The sequence below is a fragment of the Microcaecilia unicolor genome, chromosome 2 (genome assembly GCF_901765095.1).
Source record: "Microcaecilia unicolor chromosome 2, aMicUni1.1, whole genome shotgun sequence".
Lineage (NCBI taxonomy): Eukaryota > Metazoa > Chordata > Amphibia > Gymnophiona > Siphonopidae > Microcaecilia > Microcaecilia unicolor.
Genome location: NC_044032.1, coordinates 273,172,544 through 273,195,046, shown reverse-complemented (window position 1 = coordinate 273,195,046; position 22,503 = coordinate 273,172,544). Strand labels below are relative to the sequence as shown.

Here is a 22,503-nt window from a genome sequence, read left to right as displayed (position 1 = left end):
GTGTATCGAATTAATGGAGAGATAGCATTATACGTTAAGGTAATCCATATTCTTCCATCACCGAATACAAAAAAGGCCATTACACCTGATCGAACGCCTTTTCGGCGTCAAAACTAAAGCTTGTTCTTTAGTATGGCCTTAAATGCTCCAATGATGTCAGAATTCGTCTAATATTCTTCGTTATTGATCTGTCCTGCACGACCCCAACCGGGTTTTTTTTTTAAAATTGATCAAAAAGATAAATACACGGAGCACAGAAACATCTAGCAAATAAGTTATGAAACCTCTTTCCTCTGCAGCGGTTTTACAGTCTGTTTTTTTAATATCATAAAACCAATTGGACTCCTCGAAAACTTGCTACTGCTGGCCTGAGCTCATCAGACAAATGTTGGCACTGTTCGCTGCAAGTGGACACTTTCTCTTATATGTTTTACGAGTGTCCTCTGATCTTTCAATTCTGGAAGGCTGTTTGGAATATTATACAAAAACATTTGCCCATAACTGATGACCTGACTTATTCAATTGTAATTTTTAAGTTCGTTCATGCAACTTTTGATTTGACCTCCCTGCAATCAAAACTATTGGACATTCTCCTCACTTATTGCTCAACGGCATATTTTGCAAAACTGGAAAAACGCACAGTTGCTGAATATTCATTTCTGGTGGAATACAGTCCTGCAGCATCAGAAGTTTGAGCTCGCCATGGCTGCTAAAAGTCGGATGATAGTATCTAAGAAAAAAATTTGGTCTATTTTGGACAACTACGTCCAAACTATTCAGGCCACACCTTAAACCAGTACAAAGGACTTATTTGTTAAACACCTGGATGCTTCCCCCTCCTTTTTTCTCTTCTTTCCTTTCTCTTTTTTCCTTTCCCACCTGTTGTGTTTCTTGCTTCCTATGTTTTTCCACCATTGTTTTCCTGTTATTTGTATTCTTGGAAATTAATAAAATATTTGGGAAAAAAAAAAAAGAAACATCTAGCAAATAACCATTTTCGGGAGAAAAAAAGACGTTTTTCTGTTTTGAAAATGGCTTTATTCCCCACTTGAATTTTGGATGTTTTGAGAGAAACGTCCAAAGTTGGACTTAGACATCAAATTGAAAATGCCCCTCCATGTATCTTTGTAAGTCTTAGTGCTTTGAAGATATACCTCTATCTATTGTTTGGGGCAGGGCCACCCCATTCTTTCATTTCATTCTAAGTAACTTTTGAAATATTTTCCTGTTAATTGTAATAGTAGATCATAAGTCATGGAATTTGCTTGTGGATGTGAGTTGGAAGGTGGGATCAGATACTTGCATAATCCCTCTTTCAACAGTGGTGTTCTGAATCTTTTGGGATTTTCGTACATTTTAAAAGGGGAATTGTAGTAGTCTTGTCTTTTTAAAATTAAAGCATGGGCTCCTGTAACATTCATTTATAGCTAACATTGTGTTTTCACAATGCAACCTTTTCCAGGTTCCATAAAATCAGTCAGTACTTTATATTACCTATATACAGTACATTGTATCTAAATATAGAACCAGTAGATTTACACTATGTGCTTGGGTTAAGTTGCTAATTATAACCCAAACTGCTGTGTGAAACATTTTGGAATACATGTGCATTAAAAAAAAATCTGTACATGTCTACTATTGGTGCATTCTGCAAGGAGGATTGTTTTAAGTACAAAAGTTGGTGTTTTTAAAATACTATATATTATGAGACTTCCGGTGACGTCATGAGCTAAGGAGCAGCACTGCCGAGGCTCTGAGACCCCCGACTCTAACAAAATAATAATTGGCGAAATAACAGACCCACATTGAATAATATCGATGTATGGAAAAGTTCCTCAAAAGCTCTCCAGCAGGAATGGCGCAAAAAACAGCAAAAAAAGAAAAACAAAGTGAGCAGCGGAGACGTCAAGATGGCGGAGGAATCAACCCCGCCGGGAACAGCGTTCACAGAGACACAGCTAACGCAGCTCACCTTAGCGATAGAAAAAGCCTGGACTCCCAAATGGACGGAGTTAAATAACAAATTGGAGGCTTACCAAACGACGTTGGATGGATTAGGTATCCGAGTAGGAGATCTGGAAACTAGACTATCAGCTACAGAGGATGACTCCCGAGGCTACGGCCCTGATATCGCCAGCCTTCAACAACAACTAAAGGACCAAAGAAACCTACTCGACGAATATGAAAATAGGGCACGTAGGAATATTATTAGACTTGTGGGCTTGGACGAGTCACTGCCAGAGAAGAACTTAGACACGTGGCTCGAAGGTTGGCTGTCCAAAGAACGGACACCATGGGCCCTTTCTTGATTGAGCGAGCCCACCGCGTGGGCCGGAAAAATACAGAGCGAAACAGGCCACATGTTTTAGTGGCAAAAATTCTGAATTATAAACATAAGGTGGAAGTCCTCCAGGGCTTCAAGATGAAAAGAGACTCCCTTAAATATAATGGAAAGAACATTTTAATATTTCAGGACTTCTCCCTTTTGGTGCAAGAGAAGAGGAAGTTGTACCACCCGCTGTGCTCAGCATTAACAAACAAGAAAATGCGTTTTGCACTCCAGTACCCTGCCCAGCTCAAAGTTTTCTACCAAGAAAAATGGCAGACCTTTCAGACAGCATCAGAAGCCCAGAAACAATTACTAGAAAATAAGGTAATTGATGCAATTTGAGATTAGTCCTAAGTGCACAGTAGACGGTGAGATATGAAAAATATGATTAAAAGAAGGAACTTGTAAGAAATACACGGGTCACACGGAATGTGGAACCGGGGGTCCTTGGCACAAACCGGGGTCTTCCCTTGTCACCTGACTAGTTAGGTGGATGGAACGGGGTATAATTAGGATTTTGGGAGCATGGGAAGGGGGGGGAAGGGTAAGGGACTCTCTTCAGAAAGTAGGAAATAAACCCCTTTTAGTGGCTGGATGGTGGACAAATTCCGTTGAATCAGAGGGCAGAACGTGGCAGGGCCTTACTTTAGACAAGATTAATACGGAGTGCATCACGGAGGGAGTGGAAGATAGGGCTAATAAAATCCTAATGTTGCCATGCCTGTAAGAACAGTCACTTGGAATGTTGGGGGAATCACGTCCCCAATAAAAAGAAATAAAATATTAACAGCTTTAAAAAGGCACAGGGCAGATATAGCTTGTTTACAAGAAACCCGTTTAAGTGACCTAGAACATACGAAATTACAAAGATCCTGGGTAGGAGAATGCTATGCAGTGGCCTCCAAAGGACGCAAAGGTGGGGTGACAGTGTTATTCAGAAAAGGGCTGGCATACAAAGTGACTGAGGTGGTGAAAGGGAACAGGGACGCCCTCTCTTCCTGCGGGTATGGTTGCAAGGGGTCGAATTTCTGCTAGTGGTAGTATATGGCCCCACGGAGCATGACCCCGGGTTCCTGGGGACCCTCGGGAATCAATGTTTACAAAGTAAAAGTACTAAGATGATGGTAGTGGGAGACTTTAATTTAGTCCTAGACCCTGCAGAGGACTCTTCTAACCCTACCTCCACGCCCTACTCGGGGCCGAGGGCTGGAGCACTCCCAGGGTTCATGCAGACATTAAACTTATTGGATGTGTGGAGGACACTGCACCCCGGGGAGAAAGATTATACACACCGTTCAAGAGCCCATGGAACATTAGCGAGGTTAGATTATATACTGATGGAGCGAGCCATGTTCCCGTTTGTAAAGGCGGCTTCAATAGGACCCGAGGAGATCTCGGACCACACTCCAGTTTGGGTGGATATGGAATTCCCAATGGAAGAGATGGGAGGGGTAGGATGGAGGTACCCAGCCTATCTACACACAGACCCCCAATTCCAGGAATACTTGGTAAATAAATGGAAGGACTATGCGCATAATAACGAAGAGCATGCCCAGACAGATCCGGCCTTGTACTGGTCTGCCTTGAAAGCAGTTTTGAGGGGAGACATCATAGCGTACTGTAGCATAAAGAAGAAACGTAGGGTGGCGAACATATTAAGACTAGAACAACAACTTGGTAGTGCCAAAAAAGTGCACATGAATAAACCCACCCCACAATCATTAGAAACTTTAAAAACAATACAAATAACATTAAATTCCCTAATCCACGAGACTGAAACTAGGTCTGCTCTTTATTACAAATATAAGTTACAACAATTTGGAAATAAATCAGGTCGATTACTGGCCAGGGTAATAAAGAATTGGGGAGGGCCTAGGGTGGTGACTGCACTGAGAGATACCCGAGGTAAGCTAACAACAAGCCAAAAAGAAATAGGACAGATTTTTACGAAATATTTTGAATCCCTTTATGCGTCCGGTGCAAAGCCACATACAGAGCAAATGCGAGAGTACATAGAATAGGCAGGATTGCCAACATTGACAGAGGAGGAATCAGGTATGCTTACCTCCCCCCTGACTCTGAAGGAATTGCAACAGGCGATTAAGAGGCTGACATTTCGCTCGGCCCCGGGTCCTGACGGGTATACAGGGGAATATTATAAGACACTCCCTCTGGATGCACAAGTGGCCCTGCTAGACTATTATGGAGCAGTGATGGAAAAAGGGCGCTTCCCTCAATACGCTAATCACGCCTTAATCACTTTAATACCAAAGCCAGGGAAGCTTTTAGATAAGGCAGAGGATTATAGACCGATATCATTGTTAAATGTTGACACCAAGTTACTAGCGGGGATGTTGGCAGCTAGAATGGCGCAAATTCTACCCAAACTAGTAGGCAAGGATCAGGTTGGGTTTGTACGAGGTAGGCAGGCGACACACAATGTACGCCGCCTGCTCCTAGCAATGGCAGCAGGCCAGGGAAAAGGGGACCCAGCTGCAGTGGTTAGCCTGGATGCTGACAAGGCATTTGACCGGGTTGGATGGGACTACTTATTTTGCACATTAACAGCAGCAGGAGTAACAGGATGGTTCCAGCAGGCAGTCCAAACTCTCTATTGCAACCCGGGAGCTAGTGTTTTGGTAAATGGCATAAGAGAACAGGGGTTCGAAATATTAAGAGGCACTAGACAGGGTTGCCCCCTCTCACCGGCCTTATTTGTACTAGCAATGGAACCACTGCTCTGTGCGCTTAGGAAAAAGAATGAAATTAAAGGAATCTCAGTGGCTGGGCAGGAGGTGAAAGTGATGGCATTTGCAGATGACTTACTATTAACAGTGATGGACCCACCTGGGTCCATGAAGACATTGCTTGCAGAGATTGAACGTTTCAGCAAAATCTCGGGCTTCACACTGAACTTGGCCAAGTCCTCGGCCCTTGAAATCGTGAAAGGAGAGCACCCAGGTTGGAAAACTAAATTCCCCCTTCGGTGGGCAGAAACATCCATCCAATATCTAGGAGTGCAAATACCAACTAATCTAGAATGCTTATATGAACTAAACATACAAAGGTTACTGGCTGAAAGTAAAACAAAGCTACAAGCCTGGGCTACACTTCCGGTTTTCCTGCTAGGGCGGATTGCTTTATACAATATGATAGTAGCGCCCAAGTGGATTTACATTTTCCAAACCATCCCGATTTATTTGCAACGGAAGGAAGAACGAATTCATAACTCACAGCTGCAGAAGTTCCTCTGGAAAGGGAAAAAGGCACGTCTCCCGATCTCCAGACTAAGTATACTAGTGGAGTATGGAGGACTTGGCCTTCTAAACCTGAGATATTTGAATGTCGCCAGCGGTATGAGGACAATCAATGACTGGTATAGGAATACTAACGACTATGCCAACACAATTCTGGAGTTGAGCCTCTCATTGGGGACTCACTTCAGCAACCATCTACATGGGACGGGAGCACCTAAACCGCCAGCCTTACAATATTCTGGGATCCTGAAGACTGCAAGAGCAGTTTGGGGGTGGATCTGCCGTTTACATCACTTTTGCCCCCAAGGTAACACCGTACATGCAAATATGTGATAATCACGCATTTATACCAGGACAGATGTACTCAGTATTTCAAAGATGGAAGACTAAAGGAATTGTATATTTGCTACAGGTGGTGACCAGGGAGGGTCACGTGAAATCATTTCAGGACCTGCAAGTTGAATATGACATTCCAGAAAGTGACAAGATCTACTATACACAATTGCACCATTACATATCATCATTACCATGGACGTCTCTGACAGAAGACGTTCAAGAGGAAATATCATCAGCTTTCTCTCTTGAATCACAACATAGAGTGCCAATGTCTTATCACCATAGGCATATACGAGACACGGTCCCAGAGTTGGAATATCGTAAATTGGCGCAATTGTGGTCAACAGACCTCCAAGCAACGGTCACAGAAGCGCAGCTGAAATCCCACATATTGGCGATCAGAAAAATAACGGATCTGACGCAACATTGGGAATTACAATATAAAATGGCTCTACATTTGCACATTCCTCCGCGTAGAGCCTTTCACATGGGGCTCTCACCGTGGGGGGAATGCCCAAAATGTGGAAAGTGTGGGGCGACCTTGGGCCACATGTTTTGGACCTGTGTTGGTGTCCAGAGATTCTGGAAGTTGATCACCACTCAGGTCGCCAGGATGTGGAAACAGAGATGGTATTGTAACCCAGACCTGCTGTTTGGACACCCTAACCTGGGACCCTCAAAACAAACGGGATATACTACGTTTGTGCAAAGGGCCATAATTGTTGGAAAACAGTCTATCTTGGCGGAGTGGATATCCCACAAATACCCCACGTGGCAACAATGGCGCGCCCGAATGCTGTTTATGCTCCGTATGGAACATATGGGCATAAAAGGATTTGAGGCTATCCAAGGTATCAAATTCCAGCAAAGATGGAGCCCACTTTGGGATACCATGAACCCGAAGGCCAGAAGCTATCTGTTAAATATTTGAACTTAGATGGACAAATAAATAAGAGATTGAATTACTAACTGCAGAGAGAAGGGGTGGAGTGGGGGGATGGAATGGGATGTACGTAGGGGGGAGGGAGGGAGAATCGAACCGGGATTAGAATCAGACCAATCGGAAAGTATGGAGATTAGTAGTTAATTAGGGATGTTCCCGCACGGTAGTTTTGATAATATTGGAAGGATTGCTATACTAAATGATTGTTAAAAAGTTGGCAAACTTAAAATGTTAAACTTAACGACAAGTAGGAAGAAGGAAGGGTGGCAAAAGGTTCATTGTAAATAGTAGGAAGTAAGGTTGTGTTTTCCCCAGGATTCCTGAAACATGTTGGGTTAGGTAATGCTAGTATATATTGCTAATTCCTGCATCAAGGGGTGGGGGGGAGGAATTAATACAAAAATTTGATGACAAATGTAGTTCTATGTATTAGTTGACAAACCTATATGTGCATGCCTAAGTTCTTGTATATTTAGAAAGTGGAATATGTTTTAAGTGAGAAGTCATCAATAAAAATGACTGAAACATAAAATACTATATATTATACAAAATACTTCAGCATTAAAGTGTGTACTTGGTGCAAATTGAACGTTCCATTTTTGCAATGTCAGAGAGTAACAGTGCTGTACACTGATATATCCTACTTACGTTGCTGAGTGTGCACCAATGATCCTGGTTGTGTTTACTAGCAGAAATTTTAATTTAGATTTTTACAGGCTTCAGAGATGCAGAATTTTAAAATATTTTTCTTGCCCTGATCACAAGGAATCTTCCAAAACAAAAGGTGCCTCTTAAGAAAGCGATGCAAACCAGGTAAAAGATGTCTGCAGTTCTTCAGACAAGTCTGAATCTGAAGACCCTGGTGAGGTAAAATCCAAATCTAGTGTTTGCCACAGAACCAGTGCTACCAAGGATTCAGTGGATGTGGCAGAAACAGTATACAGTTCACAGCCAGCCAATAATGAGAAGAGTACCTGGATATAATGTAAACTGAGTTGGTTGTACGACAGAAAAAAAGCAGTATATCGAATCCATGACCCTTTACAGCTAATCTAGTCTGTAAAATGATTTATTTCAGGGTTTTTTGATGGTTATCAACTTTATAGCAAATTAGATTATAAGGTATACTCAGCAATAAAATTAAAACAGCTTTGATGCGAAACATTTCAATTATGGCACTTTCTCGGCTATCACCAGCTGTTGAGGTGGAAGATATATACTGGGAGAATGCCGAAAACGGCAATGTAAAAATTGATGCTTTGAGTCAACAAAACATATTGAGACAGAGACATTGAGAAACCTACGTTTGTGAGAGCACTGTCATTCAACAGGACAGAAAGTAGTTAGATATGTCACTATGCGGATTTGCTGAACACATTTTTCTAAATTTGGTGTGCTCACACATCCTGAGTATTAATTAACAGATGATGCCAGGTGTTCTTGAAGAAGCCGATTTAATTTGGTTTCAAAGCATGGTGCCTCTCTTCATCTGATAGTTATGTATCAGTTTCTTATGTGTGCCGGTGGAGAAGACAATTTTGATTATGACTTTGGTCTTGGAGAAAGTGTTATAATGTGTCTGATAGCAGTTTACAATGCCAGCAGGGGTGGAGTGGATCACTTGGGCAATTTTGTTGCCAAATGGAGAATAGCTGTGAAGAGAGAGAACAGTGGCCATATTTTGTAAATTATGTAGATGCAGCCCTGTGCAGTGCATGATGTTTGCATTGAGTGGTCTATGGCAAAGTTGTAGATCTGTTGGAGTTGATCACGCATGTGTCTATCCTGCTTTTGGCTTTAAAAGGTCTTGTCAGTGAGATCTCATCTACCAGAGAACACCTACAAGGCAAACCTTTGTAATTGAAGATATTGAAGATGTTGCCTGACCCACGTCAACATATCTTAGGTCATCACATCGTCAGAAATGTTGATGAATGAAGACAAGTTGTTGCGAATGCAAAAGTATCATTTGCTATATGTGCAGCAGATACCAGACTGGCATTCATTCTAAGCGTTTTAAAGTGTATCACTCTTTAATAATTAAAAAAAAACTAAACTAAACCCTGTTACTAGCAGAAAGTGTTTTAGGACAAGATTACTGCAGGGATTTTGTACATTCAGTGTGGTGGTTATATGCTCTATTGGTAGAACACTACTTGGCTTTTCCCATGTACTATTTGTTACAGGGAAAGTTTATGTACACAATGTAACTAGAACAGGTGGTAAAATATCTTTTTTAGAATGTGCATGCAGAGTGGTAGGGAGGAACAGGAGAGGAGGCTCCTAGAACCAGAAACTAATGAAAATTAAACGTAAGGTTTTTACCTTTACTTCATTTGTATAATTATATTTCTCAGAGGACAAGCAGGCTGCTTGTTCTCACATGTGGGTCAATTTGTGCGGCAGTCCAGGAATCGGATATTTTGCAAGCAAAATAACAAAAGGTTTTTGCCAGAGAGTTCTGGCACGCATGCACGGACGACTGCCCGTCGCACGACCGTATACCTCAGTTCTTTTTTTTTTCTCCGTGGTTAGGTATGGCAATGTTTTCACTGCGCTCCGTTCAGGCCCAGGAAGAGAACTTTTCTACGAGACTTTTGCTTTGTTTTCACATGGTTTTGTTATTCTTTTTCTTTCAATATAAAAAAAAAATTATAATTCCTGTAGTTTTCGTATTTCTTTCTCCACCTTTAAAGTTTCCTTTCTTTTCGACGAGGTCGGCCTTTGGGCTGCGCGGTCGGGTTTACTCCCTTTTTGTGCCTTCTCTTTTTGGTACAATCGCGTCATTTGATTTTGCCGATGCCATTTTTCCTTCCATGTCATCAAAGACACCCAGCAGCTTCAAACGTTGTACTCTGTTTCAACCGGACCATCTCAGGTACAGATACCCACACCTGGTGTATCCAATGCCTTGGGCCCAACCATAGCCCAGCCGCTTGTATTCTGTGTCTTCGTATGAAGAAACAGACCCACGCGTCTTGAAAAGCCCAATGAGAGAAGCTTTTTGGGGCTCAGTCCGGTCCTTCAACATCGGTACTGAGGTCGGCGGCATCGACAGGAGCATGAACGTTGGGAGCAAAAGTAATGGCTGATCAGAGACCAGTTCATGCTGGGAGCAGTGAGGCGTCGAGTGGGTCTCCACCTACCGCGAGGCCTCCTGTTATATATGCCCCCCGGGACTGCCCTTCGTCTGACCTGGCCCCGGGGAGACGTGAGGATTCCATGTCTTCCTCATCGGTACCAAGGAGTCTCGATGATGTGCGTCGAGCGAAGGCAAAGAAGCACCATCATCGTTCTCCTTCGACACATGGTACTGGGAGCTCCGGGGTGTCAAGAGACTCGGCACCCGAGAAGCATCTGTGCCGAGAGGACCGCTCCCCCTCGATACAGGAGGTGCCGATGCGTCTGTCTCCTAGCAGCCTGGTACCTGTTCCCGAGCCTCCACAGATTCTGACACCGCCTGCTCCACCGACCCCGCAGCCTTCTCAAATGGTGGCTCTTGACGAGCACATCCCGGCCTTGTTTCCAGAACTTCTGGAGGGACTGCTACGTCAGTTAGCATCAGTGTCGGGGTGCTTGCGCATTTTGTACCATTTGCTGCAGCGGTGTCTGGCCCTTTACCTGTGGTGAGGTCCCCGACCGCGATGCCACCTGCAGCATCGACGTTGGCTGCCACCCAGGTCGACTCCCCTTCGACATCGGTGGAAGGAGTTTCACCGCAGTTGGACCGGGTATTGGCTTCTCAGCATCGCCACAGAGGACATCGTTCCTCGGCGTCAAAGCACCTTAACTCAGGTTTTATCAGACACTGAGCGGGAGCGTTCGTGGGAGTCAGATGAAGATCCCAGGTACTTCTCTTCTGATGAGTCCTATGGGATTCCCTCAGTCTCCTTTCTGGTGGAGGGGAAGGTTCAGTCTCCACCGGAGAGTCTGTCCTTCTCCTCTTTTGTCCGGGAAATGGAGGTTGAGGATGAGCCCAGGACTGAGATGCTCAAGGTTCTGGATTATTCTCCACCTAAAGAGGCTGTGACAGTTCCTTTGCATAAGGTACTGAAGGAAGTCCTTATGCAAAACTGGTCAGCCCCTCTGTCTGACCCTGTGGTCCCGAAAAAAGCTGAATCCCAGTATTGGATCCACGGTGAACCTGGGTTGATGGGGTTCCAGTCACCCCACAGTTCCATGGTGGTGGACTCTGCCCTCAAGAGAGCTAGGGGTACTAGAGACTATGCTTCGGTGCCCCCAGGCAGAGAAGCTAGGACTCTTGATTCTTTTGGGAGGAAGATGTATCGGGCCGCTATGCGAGCTGCCAAGATCTAGTCATACCAGCTCTTCACAAGCGTCCAGTTGCGGGACTCGATACGTCAACTGTCCAGCTTGGTTGATGCACTCCCTATGGAGATGGCTGAGCCTTTTCGCCAGGTGGTCAGGCAGCAGAAGGCGTGTCTCAAGTTCCTGGCCAGGGTTACTTTTGACGCGACATCCAGGATCGCTGCTCAAGGTATAGTGATGCGCAGACTACTACTATTACTACTACCTATCATTTCTAAAGCGCTACTAGACATACGCAGTGCTGTACACTTGAACATGAGACAGTCCCTGCTCGACAGAGATTACAATCTAATTAGGACAGACAAACAGGACAAACAAGAGATGAGGGAATATTAAAGTGAGGATGATAAAATAAGGGTTCTAAACAAGTGAATAAGGGTTAGGAGTGGGCGTTTAGCTTAGATTTGAAGACGGCCAGAGATGGAGCTTGACCTACCGGCTCAGGAAGTCTATTCCAGGCATATGGTGCAGCAAGATAAAAGGAACGGAGTCTGGAGTTAGTGGTGGAGGAGAAGGGTGCAGATAAGAGTGATTTACCCAGTGAACGGAGTTCCCGAGGAGGAATGTAGGGAGAGGTGAGAGTGGAAAGGTACTGAGGAGCTGCAGAATGAATGCACTTATAGGATAGAGGAGTTTGAACTGTATGCGGAAACGGATAGGAAGCCAGTGAAGTGACTTGAGGAGAGGGCTAATATGAGCATAACGACACTGGTGGAATATTAGTCATGCAGCAGAATTTTGAACAAATTGAAGAGGAGAGAGTTGGCTAAGTGGGAGACCTGTGAGAAGCAAGCGAGAGGTGATAAGAGTGTGGATGAGGGTTCTGGTAGTGTGCTCAGAAAGGAAAGGGCGAATTTTGGTGATTTTATAGAGAAAGAAACAGGTTTTAGCAGTCTGCTGAATATGTGCAGAGAAAGAGAGGGAGGAGTTGAAGATGACCCCAAGGTTACGAGCTGATGAGAGTGTTTGCCACACAAATAGAGAATGGGGGAGGACTCTTGTTGCTGCGTGTCTCTGACCTGGATCATTCTGTCCATCAGCGGATGGCAGCTGTTCCTTGCTGGAGGGACAACCTTTTTGGAGTAAACGTAGAGGATCTTGTTGATAGATCAAGAGGCATAATGATGCTATGGATTCTCTCCCCCACCGGGTGTCTTCTGCTACTGCCTCCTCATCTAGGAGGAATTTTGAAGGGAAGAGGAGTGCTCCCTATTCCTATGCTAGGCATAGGTACACTCCTGCTTCTCGGCAGCCTACACAGGTTCAGCCCCAGCGCGCTCGTTCTCATCAACAGCGTGCGTCTAAGGCCCATACTGCTCACCAGCAAAAGCAAGGGACAGGCTTTTGACTGGCTGCAGTTAAGCATAACCTCAATAAAAGTGTCCGTGCCGGACAACTTGCCGGTTGGAGGGAGGTTGATATTTTTTCACCAAAGGTGGCCTCTTATAATAACCTCCGACCGGTGGGTTCTTCAAATAGTCCGGTTAGGATTCACCCTCAATCTGGAATCAAAACCTCCGAATTGCCCATTGGGAGCTCATTCTTACAGCTCCCAGCACAAGCAGGTACTTGCAGAGGAACTCTACACCCTTCTAAATGCCAGTGCGGTCGAACCCGTTCCACCAGGGGAAGAAGGGCTGGAATTCTCTTCCAGGTACTTCCTTGTGCACAAAAAGACAGGGGGAATGTATCCCATCCTAGACCTAAGAGGCCTGAACAAATTTCTGGTTCGAGAAAAGTTCATAATGGTTTCTCTAGGCACCCTTCTTCCCAGGATTTAAGAGAACGATTGGCTATGCTCTCTGGACTTAAAGGATGCTTACACACACATCTGGACTGGAAGTATCGTCGATTTCGGCTGGGAACACAGCACTTTCAGTACTGTGTACTGGCGTTTGGTCTGGCGTCCGCACCCAGAGTGTTCACAAAGTGTCTGGCGGTAGTTGCAGCGTTGCTACGCAGACTAGGAGTGCATGTGTTCCCTTATCTCGGTTGGCTGGTGAAGAGCACCTCGAAGGCAGGTGCTCAGCAGTCCGTGCGAACGACTTTTCAGGTGCTAGAGCTACTGGGGTTCATGATAAATTATTCCAAGTTCCATTTCACCCCAGTTCAGGAATTGGAATTCATTGGAGCTCTGTTGAACACAAAGATGGCTCGTGCTTATCTTCCCGAGACAAGGACGGACAACCTCCTGTTCCTAGTGTCCTTAGTACAAGTGTCTCAATAGATCACGGCTCAGCAGATGTTGAGACTCCTGGGGCACATGGCTTTCACAGTTCATGTTACGCCTATGGCACGTCTGCACATGAGATCAGTTCAATGGACCCTAGCCTCCAAGTGGTGTCAAGCTACAGGAGATCTAGAGGATGTGATCCAACTGTCCACCGACTTCTGGGATTCTCTGCAGTGATGGACGATTCGAACCAATTTGACCTTGGGATGCCCATTCCAAATTCCTCAGCCACAAAAAGTGCTCACGACGAATGCATCCCTCCTAGGGTGGGGGGGCTTATGTCGATAGGCTTCATACTCAAGGAGCTTGGTCCTTTCAGAAATAGGATCTTCAGATCAATCTCCTGGAATTGCGAGTGATCTGGAATGGTCCAAAGGCTTTCAGGGGAAGGACCGAGAGGGACTGGCAAAAGTACACCTGAAAATGAGGTGGATAGAGCGCCGTTCACAGAAGAGAGTGTGTATCAACAACTTGGAAAACTAAAGGTGGACAAAGCCATGGGGCCGGACGGGATCCACCCCAGAATACTGAGGGAGCTCAGAGAGGTTCTGGCGGGTCCTCTTAAAGACTTGTTTAATAAATCCTTGGAGACGGGAGAGGTTCCGAGGGATTGGAGAACGGCGGAGGTGGTACCTCTTCACAAAAGTGGTGATAGGGAAGAAGCTGGAAACTACAGGCCGGTAAGCCTCACTTCGGTTATTGGAAAAGTAATGGAAGCCATGCTGAAGGAAAGGATAGTGAATTTCCTGGAAGCCAATAAGTTGCAAGATCCGAGACAACATGGTTTCACCAAAGGGAAATCGTGCCAAACGAATCTCATTGAATTCTTTGACTGGGTGACAGGAGAATTGAATCAAGGACGTGCTATGGACGTCATCTACTTAGATTTCAGCAAGGCTTTCGACACGGTTCCCAACAGGAGGCTCTTAAATAAACTAGACGGCCTGAAGATAGGACCCGAAGTGGTGAACTGGATTAGGAACTGGTTGACGGACAGACGCCAGAGGGTGGTGGTAAATGGAGTTCGCTCGGAGGAGGGAAAGGTGAGTAGTGGAGTGCCTCAGGGATCGGTGCTGGGGCCGATTCTGTTCAATATATTTGTGAGTGACATTGCCGAAGGGTTACAAGGTAAAGTTTGCCTTTTTGCGGATGACACCAAGATTTCCAACAGAGTGGACACCCCGGAGGGTGTGGAAAACATGAAAAGAGATCTGAAGAAGCTAGAAGAATGGTCTAACGTTTGGCAATTAAAATTCAATGCGAAGAAATGCAAAGTGATGCACTTAGGGAGTAGAAATCCAAGGGAGACGTATGTGTTAGGCGGGGAGAGTCTGATAGGCACGGACGGGGAGAGGGATCTTGGGGTGATAGTATCTGAGGACCTGAAGGCGGCGAAACAGTGCGACAAGGCGGTGGCAGTAGCTAGAAGATTGCTAGGCTGTATAGAGAGACGAGTGACCAGCAGAAGAAAGGAGGTTTTAATGCCCCTGTATAAGACGTTGGTGAGGCCCCACCTGGAGTATTGTGTTCAGTTTTGGAGGCTGTATCTTGCGAAGGATGTTAAAAAAATGGAAGCGGTGCAAAGAAAAGCTACGAGGATGGTATGGGATTTACGTTCCAAGACGTATGAAGAGAGGCTTGCTGACCTGAACATGTACACTCTGGAGGAAAGGAGGAACAGGGGTGATATGATACAGACGTTCAAATATTTGAAAGGTATTAATCCGCAAACAAATCTTTTCCGGAGATGGGAAGGCGGTAGAACGAGAGGACATGAAATGAGATTGAAGGGGGGCAGACTCAGGAAAGATGTCAGGAAGTATTTTTTCACGGAGAGGGTGGTGGATGCTTGGAATGCCCTCCCGCGGGAGGTGGTGGAGATGAAAACGGTAACGGAGTTCAAACATGCGTGGGATATGCATAGAGGAATCCTGTGCAGAAGGAATGGTTCCTTAGAAGCTTAGCTGAAATTGGGTGGCGGAGCAGTTGGGGGAAGGGGGGGGTGGTGGTTGGGAGGCGAGGATAGGGGAGGGCAGACTTATACGGTCTGTACCAGAGCCGGTGATGGGAGGCGGGACTGGTGGTTGGGAGGCGGGAAATACTGCTGGGCAGACTTATATGGTCTGTGCCCTGAAAAGGACAGGTACAAATTCAAGGTAAGGTATACACATATGAGTTTGTCTTGGGCAGACTGGATGGACCATGCAGGTCTTTTCTGCCGTCATCTACTATGTTACAGAGATCGGCTGTCCAACCAAATCATATTGATTCAGACAGGTTGCCATGTACTACACCAACAAGCAGGAGGGCACCGGATCTCGCCCTCTGTGTCAGGAAGCCGTCCAGATGTGACTTTGGGCTCGCCATCACAGCATGTTTCTCCAAGCCACTTATCTGGTAGGTGTAAACAGTCTGGCCGACAGATTGAGCAGGATAATGCAACCTCACAAGTGGTCACTGAACATGGACATTGTCTGCAAGATCTTCTGAGCATTAAGCACCCCCTCGGTGGATCTTTTTGCCACTCAGTTCTGTTCCAGGCTTCAGGCCCACGACAGACTAGCATCAGATGCCTTTCTCCTGCATTGGGGGACAGGCCTTTTGTATGCGTATCCTCCCATACCTCTAGTAGGGAAGACCTTGCTGAAACTCAAGCAAAACTGCGGAACCATGTTCTTGATTGCACCCTTCTGGCCGCGCCAGATTTGGTTCTCTTCTTCTGTAGTTGTCCTCCGAGGACCTCATCACCCAGAACAAGGAGTCGCTTCTACATCCCATCCTCCAGTATCTGGCTCTCATGTCCTGGATGTTGAGAGCTTAGAATTCGCTTCCTTGGGCCTTTCAGAGGGTGTCTCCTGAGTCTTGCATACAGAAAAGATTCCACCAGGAGGTGTTACTCTTTCAAATGGAGGAGGTTTGCTGTCTGGTGTGACAGCAAGGCCCTAGATCCTCTTTCTTGTCCTACACGGACCCTGCTTGAATATCTTCTGCACGTATCGGAGTCTGGTCTCAAGATCAGCTCCGTAAGAGTTCACCTTAGTGCAATTAGTGCTTATCATTGCCTTGCAGAGCCTCTAGTAGTCCGCTTCATGAGAGGTTTGCTTTTGTCAAAGCCCCCAGTCAGACCGCCACCAGTGTCACGGGATCTCAACGTCATTCTCACCCAGCTGATGAAAGCTCCTTTTGAGCCACTGAATTCCTATAGAAGGTCATTTTCTTGGTGGCTGTTACTTCAACTCATAGGGTCAATGTGCTTCAGGCCTTAGTGCATGCACCTTATATTAAGTTTCATCACAACAGAGTAGTCCTCCGCACTCACCCTAAGTTCCTGCCAAAGGTGGTGTCGAAGTTCCATCTGAACCAGTCAATTGTCTTGCCAACATTCATTCCCCGTCCTCATACCCGTCCTGGCAAAAGCATTTTGCATACCTTGGACTGCAAGAGAGCATTGGTCTTTTACGTGGAGCAGACAAAGCCCTTCAGACAGTCCGCCCAGTTGTTTGTTTCTTTCGACCCCAACAGGAGGGGAGTCGCCATCGGAAAATGCACAGTCTCCAATTGGCTAGCTTATTGCATATCCTTCACTTACCCCCAAACTGGGCTGACTCTGGAGGGCCATGTCACGGCTCATAATAGAGCCATGGCTGCGTCAGTGGCTCACTTAGTCAGCCTCCATTGAGATTTGCAAGGCTGCAACGTGGTCATCAGTCCACACATTCACATCTCACTACAGCCTTCAGCAGGACACCCGACGCGACAGTCGGTTTGGGCAGTCGGTGCTGCAGTATCTGTTTGGGGTTTAGGATCTAACTCCACCTCCTAGACCCATTTTTGTTCTGTTCCAGACTGCACTCCGTTAGTTGTTTATGGTTTCAGGTCAATCTATGTTGCGTCTTCGCCGTTGCGAGGCCCAGTTGACCGGTGTTCATTGTTTTGAATGAGCCTGGGTGCTAGGGATACCCCACATGTGAGAACAAGCAGCCTGCTTGTCCTCAAAGAAAGTGAAGATATTTACCTGTAGCAGGTATTCTCTGAGGACAGCAGGCTGATTGTTCTCACAAACCCGCCCACCTTCCCTTTGTAGTTGTTAGTTTGCTTTTCGATTTAACTGAGGTACACGCTCGTGCGACGGCGGGAAGTTGTCCGCACATGTATGGTGCACGCGATTCCCACGCCAAAACTTTCTGGTAAAAAACATTTATTTTCCTTGAAAAATATCCGATTCCTGAGCTGCCGCAGGCATCAACCCACATGTGAGAACAATCAGCCTGCTGTTTTCGGAGAATACCTGCTTACAGGTAAGTATCTTTGCTTTTCATGACAAAGGCTGTGACCTAATGACTGAAAAGTTTCTTATTACAGATACAGATGTTCAAATATTTGAAAGGTATTAATCCACAAACCTTTCTGGAGACGGGAAGGTGGTAGAACTAGAGGACATGAATTGAGGTTGATGGGGGGCAGACTCAGGAGTAATGTCAGGAAGTATTTTTTCACGGAGTGGGTGGTGGATACATGGAATATCCTCCCGCGGGAGGTGGTGGAGATGAAAACGGTAATGGAATTCAAACATGCATGGGATAAACACAAAGGAATCCTGTTTAAAAAGAATGGATCCACGGAATCTTAGTGGCGATTGGGTGTCAACGCTGGTAATTGGGAAGCGAAATCGGTGCTGGGGAGACTTCTACAGTCTGCACCCTGATCGTGACTGAATAGATAGGGATGGGCTTGAGTGTAAATTTTAAGGGGCTTCGACGTTAGCTTCAGAATTTTTAGTACAAGAAGAGTGCTTGACAGACTTATATGGTCTGTGCCCTGAGAATGGCAAGGACATATCAAACTTGATATATATATAAAGTATCGCATAACAAGTAAATGGAGTTTATTTTGTTGGGCAGACTGGATGGACCATACAGATCTTTATCTGCCATCACTATGTTACATATCATTTGTAAACAATCATTTTATTCAACATTATGTACAGTTTATGTAGCATTATAGCATTGTGTGTAACTGTGTGACATTACCAGTTAACACTATTACTCGCTAACAGCAACACAATTTGCTGTCTGTCATTAGTGGACATGTGGTTTAGAAGGGGTGGTAGTTTCATTGATCAGTTAAAGGGAGGTGTGGTGGGAATCAAGAAGTGTTGTTTTTGTTTTTTTCTGAGCTATAAAAGCATTTGTTGGATAACATTACCCAGATGAGGGCTTACATACTGCTGTCCACAGATAACACCTGCTACAAATATTTCTCACATTGAGCTAAACCAAGAGGGATTATGATCACAGCAAATTTTATGTAATTTTAAAATTTGATTATCTGTATTCCAAATTACCGCAGTAGTGAAAAGGTTACTTAGGTAATTGTGACAAAGGTTCTACCTTTAAAATTCATATGTGGAGTGTCTTTTTTCTTATCCCAAATTGCACATAAGATCTTTTGTTATTGAATAGTACAATTCAATAACAAACAATTTTAATCTGTTTTTTTGTTGTTTTTTTTTCTGGTTTTATTTTTTTTTTACTCAGTGCTACACGACCCAAGGTCTGGAGCTTACTAGAGTGACAGTGGTTGATTCCAGTCTACAGATGGTTTATGATACTTTTGTTAAGCCTGATAACGAAATAATCGACTATAATACTAGGTATGTTTAAATATTTTTATAATATATACTAAAATGCTTTGTTAGATATTAAAAGCTGATCTAGTGATTCTTCAAAGGTTAAGTGGAAAGTAATACCTTCACCTTTATAAATTTTGTTTAAATGAAGATACTGTGAATAAAAAAACAAATTATGCTTGAAACTTGGAAACTCTATTGCATGATTTGCTTTTCTACATAATTGCTACCATTCGCCACACATTTCTGCCGATTTACAAGTTTTTGAAACTGTCACAAAAAAAACTTGCACATCTTGATTATTCAACCAGTTGTTCACTATCCTTTCCATCTCTTTGAGTTGAACAGATGTTCTGAAGGTATTCCCTTAATGGTGGATGGGGCAAGACTGAAGCCCATCTTCACGATTGCTTCTATGGTGTTTCCTGCAGTGAGGCCTAGCATTGTCATGTTGCAACAAAATTTCCTCCTTGTGCTTCCAAACTCCTCAGTCATTCTTCTAAAGTTTTCAGGGTTGCAGTGTAAGTATTTGAGTAATACTCGCAGTGCTTTTTTTGTGCCGGTACTCAACAGTATGGCGTACCGGCACCTTTTTTTTGCCCTGCACTTCCTCTCAGTACCCCAGGGCGTGGTGTGCTGGAGCCGGTTCGCAAGAGCTCTTGTGAGCCGGTTGTTGTGGCAGGCGAGCCGGCGGTAAGTGAGGTAAGCATGGCAGGAGGGCGCCACAAGCCATGCTTACCTCATCTCCCACGCTCTGGGGGGTTTAAATCGTCGTTGATCATTTACTTTTGCAGCAGCCGCAGTGAAAGGCCGTCTCTAGCCTTCTCTTTGTTTCCAGTCAGTGGTCCGTCTTCTTCTGACGTCATTTCCTCTTTCCGCGAAGGTGGGACACTGACGGGAAACGAAGGGAAGGCTAGAGGCGGCCTTTCACTGCGGCTGCTGCAATGGAGGCAGGGGAGCGAGGAGAATCGCTAGGTGGGTATGGATGCCTGGAGGGGGGTGGGCAGGGGAGCGAAGGGAATCGCTGGGTGGGTATGGATGCCTGGAGGGGGGCAGGGGAGAGAAGGGAATCGCTGGGTGGGTATGGATGGCTGGAGTGGAGCCAGAGGAGAGAAGGGAATCGCTGGGTGGGTATGGATGGCTGGAGGGGGGGCAGGGTAGCAAAGGGAATCGCTGGGTGGGTATGGATGGCTGGAGGGGGGGTAGGGGAGCGAGGAGAATCGCTGGGTGGGTATGGATGCACACTAGTTGAAGCAAAGGACAAACTTTTGACTGGCTCCAGGAGAGCATCGCTGCAGTAAAAATAGCCATTCCACACAGCAGTCTGATACAAGAGAGGCTGAATTTTTTCCAAGAAAGGTAACCCCTTGTAACCTTGGATCAATGGGTTCTAAAAATCATCTAGCCAGGTTATACCCAAATTGCCCCACCAAGAGCATTAAAGTTGAGTTCTCAGCACCAGGAATTGCTTCTGCTTCTAGAGGAGTTCACTTCCCTTTTGCAGGTCACTGCACTCTAGCTTGTTCTACCATGGGGCAAAAAGGGAGGGAGATTTAGTCCAAGAACTTCTGGTGCTACTGAAAACAGGAGAATTCCATCCCATCCTAGACCTAAGGGCCCTGACCAAGTATCTGGCCAAAGAAAAGTTCAGGATGTTTTTCCTGAGCATCTTAATCCCCCATGATTCAAGAAAATGATTTGCTATGCCCTCCGGATTTAAAAGATGGTTACACCCACATCTAGATACATCCCAGTCACAGGAAATATCTCGGACTGACTAGGGAAACACCATTACTGGTATCATGTCTTGCCATTTGGCCTCTCTTGTTGACTCCCAGAGTATTTATAAAATTTGTTGCAGTAGTTGCAGCATAGCAGCATAGACTTGGGCGTGCATGTGTTTTCCTCTCTAGATAATTAGCTGATAAAAGAGCACGTCAGAGGAAGGATCTTGAATCAGTGTTGGAGATACTAGGGTTTGTGATAACTACTCAAAGTCCGATCTCACCCCAGTGCAAAGATTGGAATTCATTGGAACCCTGCTAGGCATGGCTCAGACCATGGCCTTCCTCTTGGACCTGCGCGCCGACGCATTGCACTCCAGTTATGGCAAAGCCAGGAGGCTACAGCTCAGCTAATATTAGGTTATTAAGCCACATGGCCTCTACTGTGCACATAGGACCCATGGCACATCTCCATTTGAGACTGGCTTAGTCGTCTCCGGCTATGGAGAACATAGCTGACGTCATCACAGTTACTCTATCTCTCTTGGAGTTCTTGTGGTGGACCATTCAATCTAATTTGACAAAGGGACTTCCATCCAAATTCTACTACCCCACAAGATTCTAACCATAGATGCAACCAACCTGGGTTGGGGAACCCATGTAGGTGGACTCCACCCTCAGGGTCTGTGGTCTCACTAGGAAGAACAACTTGGCTTTCAGGGATCATCCGATGCATCAAATTATCCTCCAGATAGACAATCAGGTTGCCACATATTATGTCAACATGCAGGGGAGGCACACGTGTCTAGAGAATGACACGGGGACAGTGCCCATGGGAATGGGAACAAACTTCGCCCCTGTGTTATTTTCTACTTTGAAGCTTGTTAATGAATTGGACTGTTATTTATTTTTGAATGATGCAGATGGTATTTTGATTTTTTATTTTTGGAAACATCCTGGTCACAACTAGCAAAATTTGCATAGGGGATCCTGTACATGCCTGCTACCAATACATCTAAGAAGACAAGTTGCTCATTTTTATTGTTTTCTATTCATGATTTATAAACAGTTGCACAGCATATTCCTTTTTATACTTTAATAAAAAGATTTAAATATAAAATCATAAGTGTTCAAGGCTTCTGCAGATCAGGACAGAGCCCATGGGGATGGGACGGAGACAGAACCCACAGGGACAAGGACATTCTTTGTCCCTGTGTCATTCTGTACACATATCTCATATGTTAGGAAGCAGTTGATGTGGCAATGGACAAACAGCTTTGGTGGTGTTCTCAGAGCCAGATACTGGTGAGAGAGAGCAAGTCTGGCATACAAACTGGAGTAATGCAACCACAAGATTGGTGTCTCAATATGGGTGTAGCCTACAAGGTCTTCTGAGAGTGGAGCACCTCCTTGGTAGATAATTTTGCCACTCATCTGAACAAAGTTTTTTGGTATTACTTCAGACTAGGACTCATGTGGCAAACTAGCCTCAGTTGCCTTCCTCATGCATTGAGGGACAGGCTCTTCTGTTTATGTGCCACCCATACTTCTCATACAGAACTTTGTTGAAACTCAAGCAGGACTGGGGATCCATGATTCTAAACACTCCTTACTGGCCAAGGCAGATATGGTTCCCTCTACTTCTGGAGTTAGCTTTCCAAAGGTCCGTGGAGATTGGAGTGCTTTCCTAATCCTCATCATACAGCATGAGGGGTCTCTTCTG

General features: G+C 45.2%; 1 protein-coding gene across 3 annotated transcripts in view; it reads left to right on the top strand.

The window, feature by feature from the left end:
- LOC115463549 (RNA exonuclease 1 homolog) overlaps positions 1-22,503 on the top strand; it is a 307,692-nt gene that overhangs the window by 211,488 nt on the left and 73,701 nt on the right. For all 3 annotated transcript variants that reach the window (XM_030194179.1, XM_030194180.1, XM_030194178.1), the window contains one exon: positions 18,965-19,080. In XM_030194179.1, the coding sequence (XP_030050039.1) occupies positions 18,965-19,080 (116 nt within the window). The remainder of the gene's footprint in view (positions 1-18,964; positions 19,081-22,503) is intronic.